Source organism: Trachurus trachurus, assembly GCF_905171665.1.
Source record: "Trachurus trachurus genome assembly, chromosome: 13".
Classification (NCBI taxonomy): domain Eukaryota; kingdom Metazoa; phylum Chordata; class Actinopteri; order Carangiformes; family Carangidae; genus Trachurus; species Trachurus trachurus.
Window position 1 is genome coordinate 22,179,720 of NC_139892.1, and position 24,163 is coordinate 22,203,882.

Consider the following 24,163-nt stretch of genomic DNA (forward strand, 5'->3'; position numbering starts at 1 on the left):
ACAACGTGCTCCTCGAAAAAACGGCGAGTTTTTCCGCCGTTTCGTTCGTGAGTAAGAAGTAGAAGAAGAGAGCTGGGTTTCTCCAAAAAGAGAAAAACGCACTTTTGTGTCGAGTGGCAATCTGCTCATTTTACCGCTACTCTGCAGTGTGGCATGTCTCCCAAATCATTTCTACGGCTAAATAAATATATTTGTAGGCATATCTGGGGGGTGTGGCAGCTAGGAGAGCAGCGGTGCAGCGGTGTGGGTCTCTGGCCGCAGCGCAGCAGCTCCGGGACACTGCTGTATGACTGGCTGGCGATGAGTGTTCTGGGGCGGGGGCGGCCGGTCACAGCACCCCCTGCAGAGTGCCCGCTCTGCTGCACAGCGCCGTGAAAACAGCCGTGATAACGGGCTTTCAGATCCGAGTCTCCAAACCATAAACGTTTGTACGGCACCGGTAAAAGTCGCCACATTTGTCGTCGGTCGCTTTTGTCAAAAGAGGGTTTGGAAAGTCGCCAGATTCAGCGAGAAAGTCGCAACACTGTAGCCGACAGCTGCACAGCGCTGCACGCTGTCCCCAGAGCAGCATTCAAGGAGAACGATTACTCAAACAAAACCAAGATCACACAGTTTATAAAAAACATTATGTTTTGATTTTAGTTTAAAACAGTTTTACATATCAGAGGACTACCATATTCACACACAGTGTCTATTATCGTAATCTGTAAAAATAAAACGGTTTTTACGAGTTTACTCGTCAATGGTCGTGAACGTTCGGCAGGCTGTGACGAGTTTACTCGTCAATGGTCGCGAAAGAGTTAATGGGTGTGTGCAAAGGGAAAGCAGGCAAAAAAGAAGACATATTTTGTAGGTGTGAATAAATGAGACTTGACAGTTCAATGTGTCTCTGTTCTCAGGTTGACTGAACTAAAACCCTGGATGAGGAGGTTGTAGGAGGAGAGGAAGAGGATGGACAACGTCTCCTCACATAGACACTTCACCCTCGATGGCTTCAGTGAACTGGGAGATCTGAGGCCCGTCCTCTTCATCCCGTTCTCTATTGTGTTCATTGTGTCACTGTCGGCCAACTCCCTGCTGCTTTATGTCATCATCTCACAGAGAAGCCTCCATTCCCCGATGTACATCCTCATTGCCGGCATGGCATGCGTGGATCTGAGCCTCCCACTGTTCTTCATCCCCAACATGCTGCTGAGCTTCCTGTTTGACTGGAGGGGAATCTCTCTGATTGGCTGTCTGGTGCAAATTTACTTTGTTCATTTGTTGGGATCTTTTCAGTCCGCCTTACTGCTGTGCATGGCGTTGGACCGCTACTTCGCCATCTGCACGCCACTCTACTACCGTGAACATATGGCATTGCCCAGATTTCTTCGATTTGTGATCCCTCTTGTGATCAGAAATGTGTTCATAACCACACTTGTAGTAACACTGGCAGGAAGGTTGCCATTCTGCAGTAGGAACATAATAAATCATTGTTTCTGTGAGCACATGGCCTTGGTAGAGCTGGCATGTGGAAGCACCACCATTAACAACCTGTTGGGGCTGATTGCCGTGTTCCTTATCCCTGTAGCTGACTTCATTATCATCACTGCTTCCTATATAGTCATATTCAGCTCTGTGTTGAGTTCTGGTAAGTCAGGTGTCAAAGCTCTTCACACCTGTGTGACTCACATTGTGGTTATCACCATCACCCTGACCATCATTCTTGTGGCTTTCCTGTCCTACCGGATCAGAAATGATCTCCCTGCAGCTGTTCGAGTTTTCTTCAGCACAATGTACCTCTTCTTCCCAAGCTGTTTCAACCCAATCATCTATGGCATCAGAACCACAGAGATACGACAACACCTATTGAAGACACTGACATGTTGATGTTTTGTCCAAACTGTAAAATCACTTACACTTCAGAGACTATTAATGAATACAGATTATTCAGCTCACAGATGTAACTGCCCCTTGACCTGACATGTTTAAATTGTGTAAAGACATGCTTCAACTAATGAATTCAGAAACAGCCAGGGTATCATCTGCAAAGTTAGTGAGCAGTGACATTAGTAACCAGGTGGTGACTGTTTCATACTTATAAACACAAACAATTAAATTTGCTATCTCTGACTCAGGCTAGATGGACCTATCTACCAGAACATTACAGGAAACATTGTTGTACTATTCTAAGAAATTCACAAAAAACATAATTCTGAATCCCTTCCCAGACCCTCACATAATTCAGAGCAGAGGTCTGTATCAGGCTTCACACCAGGTCAGGCTCCCATTTTTACCCCATTCATCAACAAACAGTTTTTTCTTATATCACTGAGCACAGATGAAGACATTGTAGGCCCCAGAGTGGATTTAAGGAATGATTTCAATTGCACTTTTGCCATTTCCCGAGAAGAGAAATCTCCATTGACTAACTTGAGTATTGTGGTTACAATTGTGTAAGCAAGGGCCTGAGCACATGTAGCCAATGTTCATATCTGGCCCTCTACGTCCTTTATGGGTGGAGTGAGTGCACATCCGTTACACACGGACAAAGTCAATGGCGAGTGTAAAGGGTTGAAAAGATGTTTAAAAAGACATTAAGATTCACAGCGAGTAAAGGATAAAAATCACAGTATATGTACAGGAATTGTGTTGTCACTCAAACAATATTACAGTGCGTTGCACCGAATGCGTGCCGCTACGGCATTGTGTTGGGTTGTGAGAGTGCATGACGCTAAACGGCCCCCCATACATGAACACATGATTTAACCAAGGCGGCGGCCATAATCACCCAGCCAGCCCACTTTTGCCTTAGATAGGCAGGGAAAACACTCTATTACCTTTACCCTTATCAAGACATGCACCCCCTAGCGGTAGCTAGTGCACCACAGGGGTGCGCGCACCACAGTTTAGGAATCCCTGGACTAAACTAAACATGTCGCCCTTTTTGATTTGAATGGTCAAGTTTTGGCAGTTTCCTTACAATTTCAAAGAACTCCTCCTAGAGATTTTGTCTGATTGACACCATATTTGGTGAACCTCTACTTGAGATGGTGGTGATGCAAAGTTATTCTTTCTTTTCAAATTATTTTTATTGATTTTTTATGCAGGTATTGACAAGTGTACAGGATAGTCTTTAGAGGTAGTCACAGTATTGCATGTTCAAACCCACCCCACCCCTCCACTCAAAGAAAAGCAAAACAGAAAAAAAACAAAAACAAAACAGAAACTAAAGAAACAAACAAAAATAAAATAAAACAAACATAGACACAAGTATATGTGTAAAGGAATGCAAATAATACACGTATGAATTAAACAATAGTGGTATATACACAATAGGAAATCACAGTAGGACAACTGCTATAAAAGGTATACAGTAGTTCCATTTTGGGAGCCTGGTTTGTGGGTCTTAGTGCTGGAATATCAAGGGCAGTGTTGGGAGTATCACGGTTCAATTATAACATCAGGTCTTTCAAAATAAGCAAGAAGCGGTGCCCATATCCTATAAAACTTTTGTTCTGATTTACGAATAGAGCAGCATATTTTTTCTAACTTTAGACAAGACATGAGGTCCTGTAGCCACTGGGAGTGTGTGGGAAGGTGAGTTCCTTTCCACCTGAGCAAAATTGACCTGCGCACCAGAAGAAGAGCAAACGATAGGGCAGCGCGTTTGGTTTTTGGCAGCCCCCCGTCTTTCATGACACCAAAAAGGGCCAAGAGTGGATCAGGTTCTATGACAGTGTCTAGGGTCAGTGAGAGGGTCTGAAATATATTTCTCCAGAACTTTTCAAGGCTAGGACATGTCCAGAACATATGGATTAGTGAAGAATTTGGACTTTGACATTTGTCGCAGTTGGGACTGACATCTGGAAATATCTTGGATAATCTCAATTTGGAAAAATGAGCTCTATGTACAACTTTGAATTGGAGCAGGGAGTGGCGCGCGCACATAGATGTAGAATGTACTTGTTTAAGGACCGCATCCCACAGATCATCCGACAGTGACAGGTTTAGGTCCTGCTCCCAGGCAGTTTTAATGTTGTTAAGGGAGGTGCCTTTTAGCTCAGATATCAGATTGTATATGACAGATATTGATCCCCTGGCAAGGGGCTGGAGCGAAAGGAGTTTGTCAATGGGGTTCTGGGCAGGGAGTTTTGGGAAGCAGGGTATTAGAGATCGAACATAATGCCTCACCTGCAGGTATCTGAAAAAGTTGTTAGATGGCAGATTAAATTTATTGGACAGGTCGCTGAATGAGGCAAAACTGTCATCTATAAACAAATCTTTGAAAGTTCTTATACCTTTTTTATGCCATTCAAGAAATGCTGCATCCTGCATCGATGGAGGGAAAAAGTGATTGGATGCTATTGGGCACAGAAGGGATGGCAGCTGCAGGCCCAAGCTTCTCCTAAACTGGGTCCACACTCTCAGGGAGCTGTGTACAACTATATTGCCAGTGGATCCGGGGAGCAGAGGGAGTGCTGACCCCAATAGTGCAGGAAGGGATGTGCCTTGGGAGGAATTAGCCTCCAAGCATGTCCATGTTGGGGAGTTAGGTTGGAGGTGGGAGCGTAGCCAAAGAACAAGACATCTAATGTTAGCTGCCCAGTAGTAGAAGCGAAAATTGGGGAGAGACATTCCTCCACGACCCCTAGGTCGCTGTAAGTGGGCTTTACAAAGTCTGGGTTTCTTATGTTTCCAAATGTATGACGAGATAGCAGAATCTAGTAAATTAAAAAATGATTTGGGTATAAAAATAGGAACACATTGAAAAAGGTATAAGAATTTGGGCAGTATTGTCATTTTCACTGAGTTGATTCGCCCCATTAGGGAAAGAGATAAGGATGACCACTTTGTAATGTCTTGTTTTATCTTGTTCAATAACTGGAGGAAGTTTTCTTTGTAAATGTTTTTGTATTGTCTGGTGATGACTACCCCTAGATAAGTAAATTTCTCTTTTTCAAGTTTCAGTGGAATATTTGAGTAGTATAATCCCATCGCCTCAGCATTAATTGGAAATAGTTCACTCTTGCTAATGTTTAACTTATATCCAGATATGTCCAAACTGATTGAGCAGGGAGAGTGTCGCGGGTATAGAAGAAAGCGGGTCAGAGATGTATAGCAGCAGATCGTCCGCATACAGTGATACCTTGTGCTCTACCCCCCCTCTCTTGATACCTGGGATTTGGCTGCGAAGGGCGATGGCCAGAGGTTCTATTGCAAGATCAAAGAGCAAGGGGCTCAGAGGGCAGCCCTGGCGCGTACCTCTTTCCAGTCTGAAGGGATGTGAATATATAGAATTTGTTAGGACAGAGGCTGAGGGAGAGGTGTATAGCAATTTTACCAAAGAAATAAATGTTGGTCCGAATCCGAATTTTCCTAAGACAGAGAATAAATAGTCCCACTCCACTCTGTCGAAAGCCTTTTCAGCATCAAGGCTGACCACACACTCAGGAACCTTGTCTGAGGGGGAATATATTATGTTAAAAAGGCGGCGTAGGTTAAAGAAGGAATGGCGATTTTTTATGAAACCGGTTTGATCAGTTTCTATAATAGTGGGAAGAGCATCTTCCAGCCTTCCAGCCAACACTTTAGCAAAAATTTTTACGTCTGAATTCAGCAAGGAGATGGGCCTATTGGAGGCGCAGTCCTCTGGGTCTTTCCCCTTTTTGGCTATGAGGGTAATGCAAGCCTGATTGAAGGTTGGTGGAAGGCTGCCTGTTTTAAGAGAATCAGATAGAACCGAGGTGAGTAACGGCGTGAGCTGCGTAGAGAATTTTTTGTAGAATTCTGACGGGAAGCCATCTGGGCCAGGAGACTTCCCAGACTGCATGGCCGAAATACCCTTGGATATCTCTCCTGCTGTAATGGGCTGTTCTAACCTGTTTTTTAAATCTTGAGGTAATGTAGGGATATTTAGGCTAGTTGACTCAAAAAGTTTTCTGTGTCGCTGATGCAGGAGGGGGGATGGGAGGAGTATAATTTAGAATAGAAGTTCTTAAAAGTTTCATTTATGTCGGTTGAATCTGACGTAGCTACACCATTATCCCTGCGAACCTTAGTGATGATTTGTTTAGCCTTCATGCCTCTAAGCTGATTTGCTAGCAGCTTTCCCGACTTGTCACTGTGCTCATAGTGGTCACTCTTAGTTCTAAGCAACAGGGTCTCAGCCTGGTATGTTGAGTGGAGATCGAATTCGGTCTGAAGCCCAAGCCGCTTTTTATACAGTTCAGGCTTGGGTGTCTTGGCATATTGGTTATCTATATTATGGATTTGATTTAAAATGTCTAATCGTTTCTTATTAAGGGTGCTATTTTTGTTCGCTATGAAGGAGATCATTTGTCCCCTCAGATACGCCTTCAGGGTGTCCCATAATATTTACATATCAGCAGGTCCTTCTAGAGGATGAGACAAAGAAACTACTGACCATCAATACACATCGAGGGTTATTTGTGTACAATAGACTGGCTTTTGGTGTTGGTTCAGCACCTTCCATTTTCCAAAGGATTATGGAAAATCTAATGAAAGATCTGGATGTTGTTGTCTATTGGGATGATTTGTTAGTTAGAGGAAAAACTGAACAAGATCATCTGAAAAAGCTGCAAAAGGTGCTACAGAGACTCCAAGAGAGAGGCTTGAGAGTCAAGAAAACCAAATGCGAGTTTGGTAAATGCAGATTGAATACTTGGGACAAGTTTTGAACAGCCATGGCATTCATCCATCTTCAGACAAGATAAAAGCAATCAAGGACGCACCAGCACCATCCTGTGTGAAAGAGCTGAGAGCATTTTTGGGGTTAGTGAATTAATATGACGATTTATGAATAACCAAAGCACTGTACTAGCTCCACTCCATAGGCTGTTAAAGTATGACGGGGCATGGGTGTGGAAGAAACCAGAGCAAAAGGCTTTTGAGTAGTGCAAGAAGTTGCTAACAAGTGACAAGATTTTCCTGCACTATGATTCTAACCTACCCCTCACTCTGGCTTCTGACTCCTCAGCTTATGGTATAGGAGCTGTCATTCAGCATGAGAGGCCAACAGGAGAAACCCGTCCCATTGCTTAGGCGTCACGGACGCTATCCCCTGCTGAGAACAAATATTCTCAGATTGAAATAGAAGGACTGGCATTGATTTTTGGAGTCAAAAAGTTCCATCAACATTTATGGGGAAGGGAATTCAAGCTTGTCACTGATCATAAGCTTTTGCTGACTCTTTTTGGAGAACACAAAAGCCTGCCCACCATGGCTGCTGCCTGGATTCAAAGATGGGCAATCATCCTCTCTGCTTATGACTATTGCATTGAGTACTGTGCTTCAGAAAAACACAGCAATGCACACGGACTGTCAAGGGTTCCTTTACCTGACACAAGCGATGTAGGGACTGAAGCCATAGCGCAGAACATTCATGCATGTTCTATGAACTGAACATTTGATGCAAGTGCCAGTGGATGCTGATCAAGTTGCACGTGCCACATGCACAGACAGTGTGCTAGCCAAGGTTCTGAAATACATTACGAATGGTTGGCCTGATGATGTGGACAATAGTCTGAAACCCTTCCACACACGCAGATATGAACTGTCAGCTGAACGTGGATGTGTACTCTGGTGCACCAGGGTGGTTTTGTCTGAGAAGCTCAGAAAAGTTGCATTCTGGTCATCAAGGGGTTGTGAAAAGCTCTGGCACGCAAATATGTATGGTGGCCTAAGATTGACACGGATGTAGAGCAGGTCTGCAAAGCCTGTGAATCTTGCCAGATGGAACAACGGATGCCTCGGCAGGTGCCTTTACATCCTTGGGAGTTTCCAGGCCAGAGCTGGAAAAGATTACAAGTGGACTTTGCAGGCCCCTTCTTACTGTAGGTCACACCTTCATGATTGTCGTAGATGCCTACTCCAAGTGGCTAGAAGTATTCAGAATGCCCAGCCCCTCATCACAAGACTAAGGAGACTGTTCGCAGCATATGGTCATCCGGAGCATGTTGTAACTGACAACGGAACGCAGTTCACGTCTGCAGAGTTCAAGAACTTCATGCATCAGAATGGAATTCTGCACTCTACAAGCACCCCAGGCCATCCTGCTTCTAATGGTCTCGCAGAGCGATATGTGCAGACATTTAAGAGTGGAATTAAGAAGCTTTCTCAGACTACACTCGACATTGAGGACAGATCTCTGTGTTTCTGATGCAGTATTGCTGTACCCCAAACTGCACCACTGGTCAGTCGCCTGCGGACTTGGTCCTAAACAGATTATGCAAACTCGCCTGGACCTGATGCATTCTGACACTGCAGTCACAGTTCGCAGAAAGCAGTACATGCAGAAGTTCTATCATGACCAGCGGGCAGTGAGCAGATCTTTCTTTTTGCAAAATACGGCGGGGGGGGGGGAGAGAAGTGGATTCCTGGAGTGATAGAGCACCAAACAGGACCAGTGTCCTACAAAGTGCAAGAGACAGACACAGACATAACATACAGGAGACATGGGGATCAGTTGAGATCCCGTGTCACAACTGATGGACTCATTTTGGATACTGACTGTACAACCTCTAATACTGACACGTCCACCCAGCCAAGTGTGCTCCAAGACAACGTGTCAGCCGGTGCTGATCTTCTATGGACAGTGCAGAGGTGCCAGCAGCATCTCCAATGCTGCGCCACTCAGCCAGAGAAAGGAAGCTGCCTGAGCGCTATGACCGTTAATGTGCATATTGATTGTTACAAGCAGGTTGACACTTGGACTAAGTTGGTCAATATAATAATAATGTAACTACTGTTTTCAGTTCAGTACAGCTTTGTTATTATGCCTAGCTTAAAAAGGTACAGAATTAAAAAAAAAAAAAAAAAAAAAAAAAAAGCAAGACAAGGGAGTTTGTTAAATTAACTTAGAGACATTTGTATGAGTTTGTATGGTAATACAAGGCACTGATATTTTAAGTCATGGTGTAACAAAAGTGTACTTTCATTTAAAAAGGGGGGGGGGGGTGATGTATCAGATTTTGAGTTTTGTATTCTGTGTGACCGTTGGGCCGTTGTTATCAGTGTACCAAGGAATGCTGGGATATGTATGTGAAGTTCCGGTTTTGCACGAGCTGAGTAAAGGTGCCATGTGCAGTAAGAGTCACTGCGTCCTGTGCGTTATTAGGGAAATACACAACACTAACACTATTATTTTCCATTATGCAGTAATGTCTTGACCAAAAATAAATTCAAGTGGGTGTATACAGTATATATTTAAGGTGTTCTATTTCAATTTAAACTGATTCTACTGGATATTTGTTTCCATATGAACTATATAAAGTGTCATCATGAAATATGCTATTATTTAATGTAGGCTATTATAAAAAAGAGTAGCACTTACCCAAAGTTACTTACTTAGGTTGTAGTAAGACTGAACTGGTCAACATTCTTGTCACCATTGATAATGGGCTGTGGAGACTTGATTATGTTAATGTTTCACTTTCTTTCATTTGGGACACCTCATACATTTGGTGATGTATTATGCTGACTATGCATGCTATATTCACATATTTGGTATCACTGGATTCTGCACAAATCCATCTTTCAAACAAGCCATCATATGTGTTTCTATGACAATCCCTGGCTGAGCAACTACAAAAATAAATGATTAAATAAACAAACAAATCATAATCTCTTGTAGTTTATTACTGTTCTAAAATGCGCTCGTAGCACTGTTGTATAAAAGCAATATCACACTCGAGGTCGTGCTGTTGTACTGTATATCAGCACAGTGTGATTATCTGTGGCCTCGTGCCTACGACCGAATCACAGCCGTGCTGATATACAGTACAACAGCACTCCCTCTCGTGTGATATTGCTTAAATGTGCTAGAATTGGGATGAGGTTGTGTTTGTAAATAAATGTGTGTATATAGAAGAAAGATTATAAGGATAATGTAAAAAAAAAAAAAGAAGTGTTTGTTAAAGAGAGAGCAAGTCAGCAGGTTGAATGGGTTCTCCCTCATTAGCCAGACATCCTATAAGGCGCCATTTTGAGATCAGTGGGGTTGGTTGCTGCATGATGAGGAGAGTGTTTGCCATGTTGCTGGAGATGTAACAATAAAAGACTGACACTCGACAACCCTGCCTTGGTATTCCTTTGCTGTATGGTCCAGCCGCAATGGTGGTCTTCCTAACAGTACTGAATATTTGTAAACTTAAACACATGAAATAATATATCATTTATAGCAGGGCGCTACAAGTTTTTATTTCGGCTTGGGATTCTGGTGGTCTAGAATGTAATGTGTGAGGGCAGACTGAGGGACCTAAGCGCAGGACACAAAGACAGACGTCAGTCCGACTTCCCATTTCTCCGACTTCCTATTTCTCCGACTACCCATTTCTCCAACCATATACATTTCTATATTTTTGCTCCCATTAGTCCGACTTCCCATTTCTCCGACAACCCCAAAGTCCGACTTCCCATTTCTCCGACCACACATTTCTATATTTTTGCGTCCATTAATCCAACCTCCCATTTCCTCGATTTAAGTATGCCCGGTGCTCCGACTCCCAGTAATTACGACAGTGTGTTAGCCCGACTAATCCGGCCCAGAAGCACCCCTGAACCAGGCTCTACAAACACTGGTGCGCATCATGCCACGTAGCAATGGGATTCATCACTCATTAAACTGAAAATATTGTAGCGACCCCGCATGTTCTTGTTATGAGGCAAGGCAAGGCAAGGCAATTTTATTTGTATAGCCCGTTTTTACAAACAGTTTGTCTCAAAGGGCTTTACATGGCATCGTAACAACATCCTCTGTCCTTAGACCCTCACATCGACTGAGGATGATGTTTAAGTTATGTGATTTCATCGCTGTAGCCTACTGTATGTCCTCTGTGTGTGTGTGTGTGTGTGTGTGTGTGTGTGTGTGTGTGTGTGTGTGTGTGTGTGTGTGTGTGTGTGTGTGTGTGTAGGTGAGTGAGTGAGGGAGGGAGGAGGAGCAGAGGAAGAACTGTCTTTTTTTCTTTCCGCCTATCACTGGTTTGATGAGGGAGTGATGTTCTTAATCTCAACAACTAAACTATCAAGTATATATGGTCAGCACGTGCATATTAATTAGCCATGTGCGCTCTGTGGAGCGACAACAAAGTGACAACGAAGACAACGGGCGGAGGGGGGAAAGAAAGCGAGATATATGGCGGCATCGGGCAATAAATCAGTCAGAAAAATGATCTTGCATTTTAATAAGCTACAATAAAAACAAAAACCTCCCAAATCTCAACAAAAGGGAGCAGAAAGAAGAATAATCTTATGTAGCCTACCAGAATCTGCCCCTTTATCCCAGAAAAGAGAGAGAGAGAGAGAGAGGTTATGTCAGATGAATTGGTCCTCTAACAAACTACAGTTTGACTTGTCAGTAGTTTTTCCAGTAGGATGTAGTTAACGGGCAGGGGTCTGGGTTGTTTAGCCTACTGCTCCACAAAATGACACAAACAGGAAAGCCGGAGGCAAAAAAAAAGAAAGGAGGCAAACACATAAGCCGTGAGTCTCCATCGTCTCGAGCCTCTCCAAACTGACCCAGAGCCGGTCCCGTCCAAAATCGGAATTCTGGATGGTCGGATTTAGCCCTGGTCGCAATGTAGGAATTATTTTGGTCGGAGCAGTGGGCAGTCGGCCCAATGGGTCTAGAAAAGTCAGTTCAAAACAGTTTTTGAACATAATTCAAAATGAGTCATCTCCGTACCTGAAAAGGGGAGATATCAATAAAGAAAGAGGACATGATGCTCAGTCTGGTTACACCACGCCTTTCCGAAAATAGACTTCCATTCTTCGTAATAGAAGAACGCAGTCAGAAAGGAAACGGAGGCTGCGCATTGATCCTTTTTGGGGTCAAACAGATGTTTTTAACCTTTTTCATTAACGTATGATATACTTATTAAAGGTAGAGTATAGAGGTTTGTTCATTGCAGTTTGTAAACAAAATATTCACTGTTTTGTGGGCCCCTCCTCTCTGGCTCAACTGTGCAGCTTCCTGCTGCTGACAGTACTGCAAAGGAAAGGAAATACAGTCTGAGTGAAGCGCTGGAGCGGCAGACCGATACCTGGCCGTCACCAACAACGGGAGTGTTATGATGTAATGAGTAGGAGGGCCGTTGTGGTGAGCTGGGAAGCGTGTGCTAGCAGTGGATGCTAGCCACCACCGATACACTGACTGCCAGTATATTCATGGGTTTCAGTCACATGACGTTTTTGTCGTGAGTGCCATTTTGAGGACCTAACGGGGACCTAGGCCTAGCTATGATGAAGGATGTCGACAATAGCTCACCTAACTGCTGACTGTAAAATGCAGAATCAGAGTGTACTTGATCAGAATTTAAGCAGAATGCAGCATTCAATAAAGCTGTGTAATGAAAAAAGTTAATCCCCTTTTTTTGCGTGAATTCCAATTCCTATCTTAACCCTCTCAAAAAATTTGCACTCCCGCAAAGTACTAGTGTTTTCCAGATTCTCAAAATGTTAAAGGAATAGTTCACCAAAGTGAAATTCAGTCATTAGGGACTCACCCTTATGCTGATGAATACTCGGAGTAGTTTTTTATTCCTCAAAGTGCATCTGGAGACCCGGGAGGCTGGTTTGTAGTCCAACGAAAACTTTATATGAGATTAATAGGGACAGACACAAAAACGTCCATAAAACTACACAAAATCCATTTAATATTCCTCCTTACTGCATCTAAGGGTTGCATTTAAGGGGTGTCCCATTTCTAAGTCAGAAAATTAAGATTAAGGGAAAAAAAAGATTAAGGGTTGAGCTTGAGGGTTAAGATAGCATTTGGAATTCACCCTTGTTGTCACAGCCCACGGCGCGACAGCTAGCCATGCCTGTTGCAAGTAGGTCCTAAAGTTGGCGCGGCCTGGTCACATCTTTTTAAACAATAAACTGTCTCCTGCCCTCCCTGAGTTAACGAACCTGAGTGTCCTTTAGGTGATAGTTGACCTTTAGTACGGGTCCTTGGGCCCTAACCCAAAGTGGCGTTGTTGGTGACAAATTTAGTATAACATAGTAATAACCCTCGCATCGCCACACTAATAATAATATACTTTTTAAAACAGTGAGGACAGATACCACACGACTGTAACTGGAGTTAGAGAGCTATTTATCTAAAAGGATTACAAAACATGAACACTCAAGGGACACATGAATAGTGCTGTCAGCTAGCCATGCTAAGCAGGACTACAGTAGCAGCATAGCTTCACAGCTGGATGAAAAACATAGTTTCACGGTGGATAAATACAATGAAGAGGTGGATATGAATGAACATATAAGAAAATCAACTATGTAAAACTCTGTGGTGTGTTTGGGTTGGCGGTGGGAGGCTGCTATGATTTGACAGCGAGGCCACACAGTGTGTGAGAGGAGCACCTGAGGACCACCACCGTTAACCGGCACATCAGAGACGGCTCTCTCTTTTTAAATACAGTCTGACAGCCGACACATGATGTGGTAATTGGCCCGAAGCCTGGCCGTTGGGCTGGCGAGGCCCTTGGACTCCCGGCTCCAGCGCAGGGCTCTACTGTGGCTGCACTAGGCTGTGAATTCTGTGCATATTCAATTCATGAGAGTTGCTTGCTCCAGAAAGACTGAATCTGGTATGTCACACAGGGAGAGCTGCTTCCAGGTCCTGATTGGCTTGTTCAGTTTGTCCATTGATCTGTGGATGATATCCAGAGGAGAGATCAGTCAGATCATGGACTAATGCAGGCAGTCAATAGTAAAATACTGAGAAAATAGGAAAAGTAGTAACCTGTATCAAGGAAGGGCATAACATAAAAACTAATCTTTAGTTTAAAAATAGTGATGACAATATTTGGATAGGAAAAACATGATTTGTCTCATTATCTGTGCCTTTATATATTCGGAATTGGGCGCACTCCTACTATAGACATCACTTGTTTAGAGATGATTCAGTGAGAAACACAGTGTGATGTAGTGATCACAGTCAGTACGTTTACATGACACTTGAAAAAAACGAATTATTGCCTTAATCCGACTATAACTGGACTACTGAAGTACATGTAAACACCAGTCCGACTGAAATCGGAGTTGGAGAACTCTGATTAAGACACCCAGATAATGCGATTGGAATTCGATTTTCTCCGTCATGTAAACACCTTAGTCGGAGTATAACTGGACAATGCATGTGCGCATGCTCCACAACAGTAGAGACGACACAGAGAAGCCACCCGAACCCGGCAAAGTAAAGACAAAAACCCAACGTCAGCGCCGATTCAATGCATTTCACACAGAGCTACCAGCAAGAGTGTTTTATTTTTAAAAAAAGAGAGCGAGAGAGATAAAGAGGAAAAAAGGAAGCCTGTACCCTATTCTCAGCGCGAATCCGGCCCAGACTGGCGCGTCTGGTCGGGAACTGCAGTTGAGAATTTATTATTAAGCTTATAAGTTGTGTATATTCAGTTTTTTAGGAGGTGACAGAAAAGTCAACAGGACAGGAGGCGTATTAACCCACTGAAACGGGTGACGCCGCTGTAATGGGAAATTTTGGTGTAACCCATTGTATGCCTTACAAGGGTTGTATAACCATGTTTATAAAACGGAAAGGTGAAATCCGGCGATCTGATTGGTTGTTAGCAACCTTATCACAGCGCAGGCTATCACTCCGCGTCAGGCACGCATGACTGGTATGAATGGAAGTTGTTGTCATGTATCCATGACAACGGACTGTTGCCGTCCGTAGCAAAAGACAGCTGATGTTTTTACGATGTTAAAAAACGGACTAAAGTAGTTGAATTCACATGTTTAAGGTTAACTTTCACCTCCGGGGGAGGGTTAACAATGGTAGAGGGGTTTGAGCAGTGACTTTCACCTGAAAAAATGCGGAGGAAAAGACGAGCTGCAGAGCTAACTTGGAGCTAACGTCTGGAGAGGTGGGACTATTTTTTCACAGTGAGGCTATTTTATTGGATAATATGTATTTCTGGTTGAATAAAACTACATGAAATTGATTGCGTATCCCTCTTTTATATTGCCTTTATTCGTAACCGTTTTATAATTAAGCAATATATCACGACAGGCATATGGTATATGCTCATTATACCACTCCAAGGGGGTTGTCGTCCCTCCGCTTCGCGTCGGGCCGAACAACGCCCCTTAGCCGTGGTATAATGAGCATATACCATATGCCTGTCGTGATATATTGCTTAATTATAAAACGGAAAGGTGAAATCCGGCGATCTGATTGGTTGTTAGCCGTGGTATATTGAGCATATACCACGGCTACTATTCTAAAACCTTATCACAGCGCAGGCTATCACTCCGCGTCAGGCACGCATGACTGGTATGAATGGAAGTTGTTGTCATGTTAACGGCCAAGGGGGCCAAGGGGGCCAAGGGGGGTTGTCGTCCCTCCGCTTCGCGTCGGGCCGAACAACGCCCCTTAGCCGTGGTATAATGAGCATATACCACGGCCTGTCGTGATATATTGCTTAATAATCAAATGTGTTCCTTTCACCTTGTGGAAAGTGGTACTCAGCTAATCCTTTTCTGATACCTGTATGACATACACCAGACACAAATCACTGCATCCACACAGAGCAGGTTAAAGGTCAGACCAGTGCTCTGTGTTAATTTACAAGGGGAGTTGTGTCCTGGCGGTGAAGCCCGGCACAGCTATCAGTGCCATATATTTTGTCTGCTGTTCAATGTGTTTTGGGAACTATAAAGATAGCGCCCTGAGAACGTCTTCGGGCACTCACTCACTCACTGACTGTACTCCTGTTCAGTTGTGTTTGTGTGACTCCATTCATGAATGCCTTTTATTAAAACTCAAGAAAGACAGCGGACGTGTTCAGTCATCCTTTTTTAAATAAGGAACAACATTTTTTGCCACCACACCGCATGAGGGGGCGGACCCCGTCAGTTATTCGATTTTCTCAGTTGCATGTAAACTGGGACAAGGACAGAAGTCCGACTTGACGCCAAAATCTGAGCTGAGAAAGAAACTGCTGAGAAAGTGGAACAGACCAGACCAGCTTAGCAAAGACAGATCTGACTCAGAGAGTGTTTCAACATACTACCAGGAGTTGGCAAATACAGAGGGAGCTCATTATGGCCTCATTTTCCACAGAGTGGAAATAAGTTGGTGCTGAACACACTGAAAATAAAATTACATTAGAGTTTTAAATTTAACCAGTCGTCAAGGCTGGAGCAGGAGCTGGAGGCCTGGAGGTGAGTCAGTGTGTTCATTTATTGAAACTGTTCAGTCAGAAATCTCATTACAGCTGCAGCTCTGAGAGTCCCAGCAGTCTGACTGAAAAGACTAATTAACCAGAGCAGATAATTAATCCCAGCCTCCTTCTCAGAGGAAACACAACTCTCCTGTTTTGACCTCAGGGCCAATTAGCTTCGACAAGCCACAACAACAAACTACCAGCTGAGATTCCTCTTATGAGACAAATTAGCTTTTACAGTTGAAACCTCCAAGGAGTCAAATTCACTGATCTGTTTTACTGTGTCCAAGTCAGGCTGCAACATGTGTGTGGATACTACGTATGTCTGTGTGTGCAGCAATGTGTTTTCAAAGTGACAGTTTCAAATCAGGTGCCAATGAGATTCCAATAGTCCAGACGGTCAAAGGGCAAAGCCTGAGCAAAACAGATCTCCACCAGCAGGAAGTCAACAGACTCACTAAAGTCTAGAGAATCTCTGCTCCTCTAATTGGCTCAGGGACATTTAAATAGGTCCCAAGTGGTATGAGCCAATGAGAGTGATGATGGGGTCAGGGTGAGTCTCCCAATGGGACGCTTGGACCTCAGTTATAAGTTGAATGGAGAGAGACAGAGTCCATCGTGAAGAGCAGCTGATGGACCACAGAAGGTAGGACCATTACTGTCAGATGAGAACTGAACTGGATCTTCAATTCTCACCTGACTGCTTCATACATCTTCCATGTTTACAACTAACAGTAAATGCTGCGTGCTTATCATTATTTTTGTTACTTTTTATCCAGAGTTAAAGATTTTATTGTCTTATGTTTCATTATAATGTTCTGTCTGTAGTTACTGTATACCACCAGATTCAAACTAAGGTAACTCTGGATTTTACATTGTGTCTAAATTGTTCAGCAACACCATTTGTGTGTGTGTGTGTGTGTGTGTGTGCATGTTTATACTGTATATATATATATATATATATATAGCAACCATACTCCTCATCGTCCTAATCGTACTAATTCCATCTGATCCTCTGCATTGCTTTTTGCTGGGATGATGTGTTTATATATCAAAGCCTGCACCTTGGCATCTGATAAAACTGTAACAACTGTGTCTGTGATTTGGCACTGGACAAAATAATCACAATTGACGGAAATAAGTGAAAGGGAACGACGACGGTCTTGACTCGTTCTCAACCCCCTTAATTTCTTGGTCTTGTCTTAGTCTTGGTATGATCTGGTCTTGGTCTTGACTGGGTCTCGGGTTAAGTGGTCTTGACCACAACACTAGGAGCAATGCTGTTAGCCTCTTAGCTTTTGTGTGTGCTCAGGTTATTTCAACACTGATTTCACTGTGTATGTTAAGGTTGAAATACAGTAAATAGGATGCTGATGACTTTATCGTACAATTTCAAACATTTTTTTATTGTTGTTGAATCTACAATGTATTATAATTGTTGATAATTATTATATGTTTATGTGATGTGAGTTTATCTGGATAAATACAGGTGTGTAGTCATATCTGTCTGGATTTAGAGCATGTAATGGTCTTTTTGAGGAGTCTCATCCTGCCCACACAGTGGGCGGTGGGCAGCCAGGTGTGCAACAGGCTGGAGGTAGTCCTGTTAGTAGTGACCTGCAGAATGAAAGATGGGAGACTGCAACTAGCACCCTGTTCCCTGATACACTGTAAATGTGAGGTGAGGGACAGAGGCTGTGAAGATGCTGAGGGACAGACTAGAGAAAAAGGAAGGCAGTGGACAGACAGGAGAGCAGTGAGTGACAGTGGGACAGCAGAGACTATGGAAAATTATTTTGAAGAGCTCGAACAGATCCTGGTGTATTGCATTTTTGTTATGTTTAAACTATAAGATAAACTGAAACAATACAGCGGTACTTCAGTTATTGTGAACTATACTTATCCTGCAGCTGACTCAGTGCAGTTGTACAAAATGACCTCATTTGGAGGAACCTTAATCCACTTACAAGACAATATACTTGGGTGAAAGCCCCTGAAGGGCAGGGGAACTAAATTAGATTCAAGTTAATCAAACCTGCAATATCAGATTCACCAAAGCAACAATATCGCCTGTCAGTTTTTTTTTAGGACATCATATAGTTACATCAGATATACAGAAGAGTATTAGGGCCATTCATGAAAAAAAGAGTGCACTTTGAGAATAAGGGGGTGCTGTTTAGCTCAGTTGGTAGTGCACCCGCCCCATGTGTTGAGGCTATAGTCCTCACTGCAGGCGACCCATCTGCCTCCCATTTCCTGTCTCTCTCAACTCTCCTGTCCATTAAAGGCGAAAAAGCCCCCAAAAATATACTTAAAAAAAAAAAGTTGAAACCCGAAAAAAGTAGAAATCTCTAGAATAAGTTCTTGAAGTGCATAATGAAAAAAGAGTATTCATCCTCTCTTTCTTTTTCATGAGTGACCCTAGTACTCTTCTGTAGAAGAGTGTGCGCGTTAACATACAGCTCACACAACCACTATAGAAAAAAGCAATTTGAAGAGTTACAGTAAAGAATTCAAGAAGGAGACTAGAATATTAGATAGAGTCACAAATTGGACAAATGATAATAATGATAGCACAATAATTAGACATCTCGTGCAACACAATCAGATGCACCTTAAGTTTCCAAATAGGACTGTTGACAATGCTCCATTAGAGATGGGGAAGCTGGCTACAGGCTTCTCCAGCAGCCTGTTTAGTGTAGTGTCATTTTGAATGGCAGTGTTTTGAAATGGCAAATATGTAACCTTATGTTTGATTGTTGTGTCTTAGAGAACTGTGTTCAGTGCATTTACAATAAAAAAGTGCATTTTGTATTTTGCAAACTGTGTGCAAAGCAGATATTGTGTTTAAAGTTTTGGAGACTTGAGAAGAGGTTTTGCTCTCTGTGTGTCAGTTGTGCTAAGTCATTTTAGTGTGTTAGCAATTGGAAAAAACTGTAAACCCACTGTTAAACAGGGTCACAGAAAGTCTCAGATGTTGCTTGTTGACTGTTTCTGTCTGAATTACTGCTCAGGTGAAGCCGGCGCCATGCTGCAGGCGTCACAGGGCAGGAACTTCTCTCACACCACCTTTGTGTTCAGAGGTTTCCCTGCGCTGTACAGACACCGCCAACTGCTGGCCCTGCCCTTCTGTGTCTCCTTCCTATCAGTGCTGCTGGGAAACTCTCTGCTAATTCATGTCATCCGCTGTGTGGAGAGTCTGCAAAGCCCCATGTACCTGCTCATCTGCATGCTCTGTGTTGTCGACATCCTTGTGGTGACTTCCATCATCCCGAATATGCTCCTTGGCCTCCTGTGTGACTGGGACGAGATCTCGTTGGCTGGCTGTTTGAGTCAGATGTTCTTCACTCACTTCCTGTCTTCGGTGGAGTCCACGCTGCTGCTGGCGATGGCGCTGGACCGTTACGTGGCCATTTGCCACCCACTGCGCTACAATGAAATCGTAAACTCTTCGATGTTGATGTGGCTGCTCGTCTTCACTCTGCTGCGCAGCGTCTCCATCATGGCGACACTGGTCGGTTTGGCAGGTTCACTGTGGTTCTGCAGCTCCAACAAGATCCAGCACTGCTACTGCGACCACATGGCGCTGGTCAGTCTGGCCTGTGACAACACTGAGAAAAACACCGTCATGGGCCTCGCCGTCATCGTCTGCTTTGTGGGCATGGACATCTCGCTCATCTTCTTCTCCTACATGAGGATCTTAAGCATTGTCCTGCGAGCAGCATCAGCTGGTGAGGACCGCTGGAAGGCGTTTCACACCTGTGGCACTCACCTGATCGTCATGTTGTGTTTCTACCTGGTCGGCAGTGTCACCTTCCTCTCTCATAACCTGAACATCCCTATACCCACTGATGTCAACACCTTCATGGGACTCTTATACATCCTGTTCCCAGCAACTGTCAATCCCATCATCTACGGAGTTCGGACTAAAGAAATCCGAAACGGCTTCTTTAAGATTTTCAAACTTCAAACTACAACAAAACAAGCGAAGAATAAAATAACAACAATAAAAGTTTGTCCTGCTGGAAAAGTCAAATGTGATGTGTCTCTGAAATAAATATCTTGTCTTCTTTGTTTAACATCAACATTTTTTCTGTTCTCTGAAACAAACACATTTCTTTATTTACTTGTTCTACAGGCCACTGTATCTCTTAAAATTTGGCTGAACTCTTAGTCCAGCCTCACCTCTTCACCACATGGTCAACTAGTATTGTGTAAATTGAATTTGATTAATTTGGTCCTTCTCTTCTTTGAGCATGTTCTCCTCCTGCTTCGGGTTTTCCTCTTCCTCTACCTCCACCTTGGCCTCTACCTCTGGCATTGCCTCCACCTCTTCCTCTCCTTCTACCCCTGTCTCCTCCTCTTACCCTCACTCTTTTTCTCTTGGCCCCTTCCAGTGTTTCCCACAGGATTTCAGGAGACCATGGGGGGGGGGGGGGGGGGGGGGGGGGCGGCGATATAGGGCCGCAGCTGAGCAATTAGCGCGATATAGCGCGATATAGCGCATTTAGCGTGCGCCCCGTCTGTGTAGATCTATGTGCAGGCAGAGATCAGAGATGGTGTTTTAAATAACCATGCTAGCGTTTCACCCGCTCTCATCTCTGCCAGTCAGCCTCTCAAACTGCCGTCTCGCTCGCGTGCGGGCGCACCGCATGTAGACACATGTAACGGGTGTGAGTTGTAAATTAAGAATAAGAATAAAAACTGAATGAATGTAGTCTCTTCTGGGGAGCCACTGGCCACAAACAAGCACGAGCAATAGTTACAACGGAGGATATTTATTAAAACAGGGCTATATTAGAAGCAGGCTGAGGCTATGATAAAAACACAATAAAAAGAGCCCATGGAGTATCGACGACGAGAGGGAGCAGGTGGTAGCAGAGCACAGTCCAGTTACGATTCAACTCCAAGCTCGTGTCCTCTCTCCTTCAGGTGCGTGGGTCCAGTCCCGGTGCCACCTCCAACTATCATGTAGTACAGAGAATAACCAGTCAATACTCTGGGTTAAAACCGGAGAAACCCCTTTGAAAATAATAAACTAAATCAACATGCAGCCATAATTAAATAAATAAATCAAAGTCAAACCAAAACAATGGCTACATGGAAAGTGAAGTCCAAAACAAACAATAATAAACAAAATCAAGGGGTTTCTCTGTCTTCCCGTCTGTATAACAAGTGATGATGAGGGGAGTGGAATAAAAGCGGTACTTAGCTCGGAGGAGGGGCAAAGCTCACTTATACCCCTCCACGTTTCCCGCGTTGCGTCTCCCCTGTATCCTGCAGCCGACCAGCGCCGTCTGTGGCTCGCTCCGCCGCTGCGTTCTCTCTCGTCCGGCCGTAGGCTGGATCCCGCTCTCTTTCCGTCGTCCTGCTCCGTGAGTCGCGCTGCGCTCTTTGTCTGCTCCTGTCCCGTCTCGTCTCTCTCGTGTTCTTCCCGTCGCTCCCCTTTCACCTGTCCAGACCCCGCCTCCTCTGTTCCTCCGCCAACCGCAGTCTTCCGGACCTCTTCCGGGGCAGTCCTGACTGGCGCCAAAAGCCTGTGGGGACAGATTAACAAACAGCGCCCCCCACTGGTCCCACACATGGGCATAGTCACCCTGTGACACACACGTGAGAATTTTTTTTTTTTTTTGAAAAAAAATAAAAATAAAAAGTTTTAAATTTTAATTTTTTTTTTTTTTTTTTCTGTGAGAGACTATGGCGGGCCCTAACAGTCTCTTTAATTAATGGGAAACACTGGTGAACAGCGAACCCGAATGTTGTTTCTACAATTAAGCAGTCATGTGTTTGTGCACCTAATGGTTGTGTTTAGCCATTTGGCTCAGAGGTTAGATAATTTGACAGTCAGTGCTTTGAAATTGCAAGGAAGTGACATCATGATATACTTATGTGTCTAATGTATGTGTGTAAGTGTGTTTAGTGTTTTGCGAATCACTGTGTGTTGTTTTGTAAAAAGTGACATTGTGCTCATATGCACATCTGGGCTACTGTTTTGCTCCTTGAGTGTAATGTTTTAATAACTGTAATACTTTTGATTTTAGTGTTTATGCAATCAAAATATTTTTTAAAGCCTTTATGTTTTCATGTTTTCCATAGTCCAGAACTCCTGTGCTCTGGTCTGATCTCTTTCATTGTCTGAGGCCTTTTAAACATAGTTTCTTCATCAGTGGAGGAAATTTTATGAGGTTAGTTTTACCCGAACTTTGTCATCTCACCTGTGGTTGGAGTCGGAGTTTTGGAGTGGTCCTCCCCTGACCTGGGGAAAATAGTTTTACAGTAACAGGAGGGACGACACCCCTTTAACTGGGGTATAGGCATAGACTGTAGCACCCGTGACGTCACTCATTGATTTGGGGGAGTCTGTTTTGTGACCCCATACAGGGATTTGAACTGCACCATCTTGGATTTTAGTGGGAGTCTACTTTCCATATTTGGAGAGGTGCGGCATTTACCCGGCTGAGAACCCGCCCACTGAACTCTGTCTGTGAACCTGTCACTCAACGTAACCACGCCCCTATTTATGTACGAATTTTAAGCCTAAACAACACAAAAACGGTTGTGGTACAACATTTTTGTTATTTACAGAGGTTTTAATCACCAACCAACAAAATCAGTCAGGAGTCACTTGAATAGTTTTAAACTTGTTTGAAATAATAATAATAATAATAATAATAATAATAATAATAATAATAATAATAATAATAATAATAATAATAACAACAATAATAATATATTATTATTATTATATATTTCACTTTAATAGGCTACTTACGTAAGTGCAATAATAATTATCTAATTTAATGGGTTCATCATTAGAGTAGAGGAGCAGGAGCCAGGATCAGGAAGTTGAGATGTAATGATTTATCCATCACTGTCAAAACAAAAACAACTTAAACAAATATAAAATATTCAGAGTTGACATTCAGATTGTCACTGAATAATAGCAATGAGAAATCTGAGGATATATCAGTATCACATACAGGTGACATGTTCTGTATGTTTGTCTGCATTACAGAATTAATCCACTAGAGGGTACTACTGACTGTTTGTTTATACACTAAAAGATTTACAAACATGACATATTTGGCTTAAATTGTTTTGTTTTTTTGTTTAAAAAAAAAAAAAAAAACCTCAGATGAAAATCAAGTATTTAACCTTGTTAACAATGCACATGGTGTTTCTGCAGGATACAAGACCTGATGAGTGAAATAATCAGTCAATATCATGATAATGAGTGTTTCCACCTTGAATAGCATTAAACCAATTAATAAATGCAGATTCAGACAGACAGAATTTTTATACAGTATCAGGAAACCAATCCTGCCGCTCTGTATATGGCCATGTCTCTGTGTAGTGTGAAGGTGTCAAACACCGTCCTGGCTGCTGCATGCGCCAGGATGATTTCTTTGGCCCGTTCCACAACGTTTTCAGTTCTGTCTGCTGTCCAGGCTCTGAACCTCCTGATTCCAAAATGGTTCATCATTTATTTTTAAGCTCATGCAACAGATACACATTATTGTGTTAGTTATTTTCCTGCATTATTTGTTAGATATATTAAGATTGCTTTGTAGTTTAATTTGCATTGGGCTCTTACAGTATGTAGGTGGCCTTTTTTTTTTTTTTCCTTTTCTTTGTGCTTTTTAATTTAGGCATTGCTTTATTAGATATTGTTTGTTCTGTTATCTAATTGCATCAAGTCTTGAGTTGAAGGTTCAATTTACTTATTTTCTCCTTTTGTGTTTTGTTTATGATATTTATTATTTACTCTTCAGTATAAGTTTTAGCATTAAATTTTTTTCCTGTTGAATCATTAGTTGTCGGTTGATCTCATCTTTCTTTTCTTTGTGTGTTTTGTTTATGATATCAAGTATTTCTACTTGGCCCCGATATTTATTTTTGTTTAGTTTCCTTTGGTATTGTTAGTTGTTTGTGTATTTGCAGTTGCATGTTATTTTCTCACTTTTTTTTTCTTTTAT

At 43.0% G+C, this 24,163-nt stretch overlaps 2 protein-coding genes across 2 annotated transcripts; both read left to right on the top strand.

Annotated features, from left to right (window-relative positions):
* Positions 1–951: 951 nt before the first annotated feature.
* LOC310996275 (olfactory receptor 52K1-like) lies at positions 952–1,869 on the top strand (the record flags this gene model as incomplete). The annotated part of the gene is made up of 1 exon (XM_083985652.1): positions 952–1,869. One exon carries the CDS (start codon positions 952–954, stop codon positions 1,867–1,869), a length of 918 nt encoding a protein of 305 aa, XP_083841778.1.
* Positions 1,870–19,209: 17,340 nt separating this feature from the next.
* On the top strand, positions 19,210–20,244 carry or55e1 (odorant receptor, family 55, subfamily E, member 1; the record flags this gene model as incomplete). The annotated part of the gene is made up of 1 exon (XM_083985653.1): positions 19,210–20,244. Exon 1 carries the CDS (start codon positions 19,216–19,218, stop codon positions 20,242–20,244), a length of 1,029 nt encoding a protein of 342 aa, XP_083841779.1. The 5' UTR covers positions 19,210–19,215.
* Positions 20,245–24,163: the final 3,919 nt, after the last annotated feature.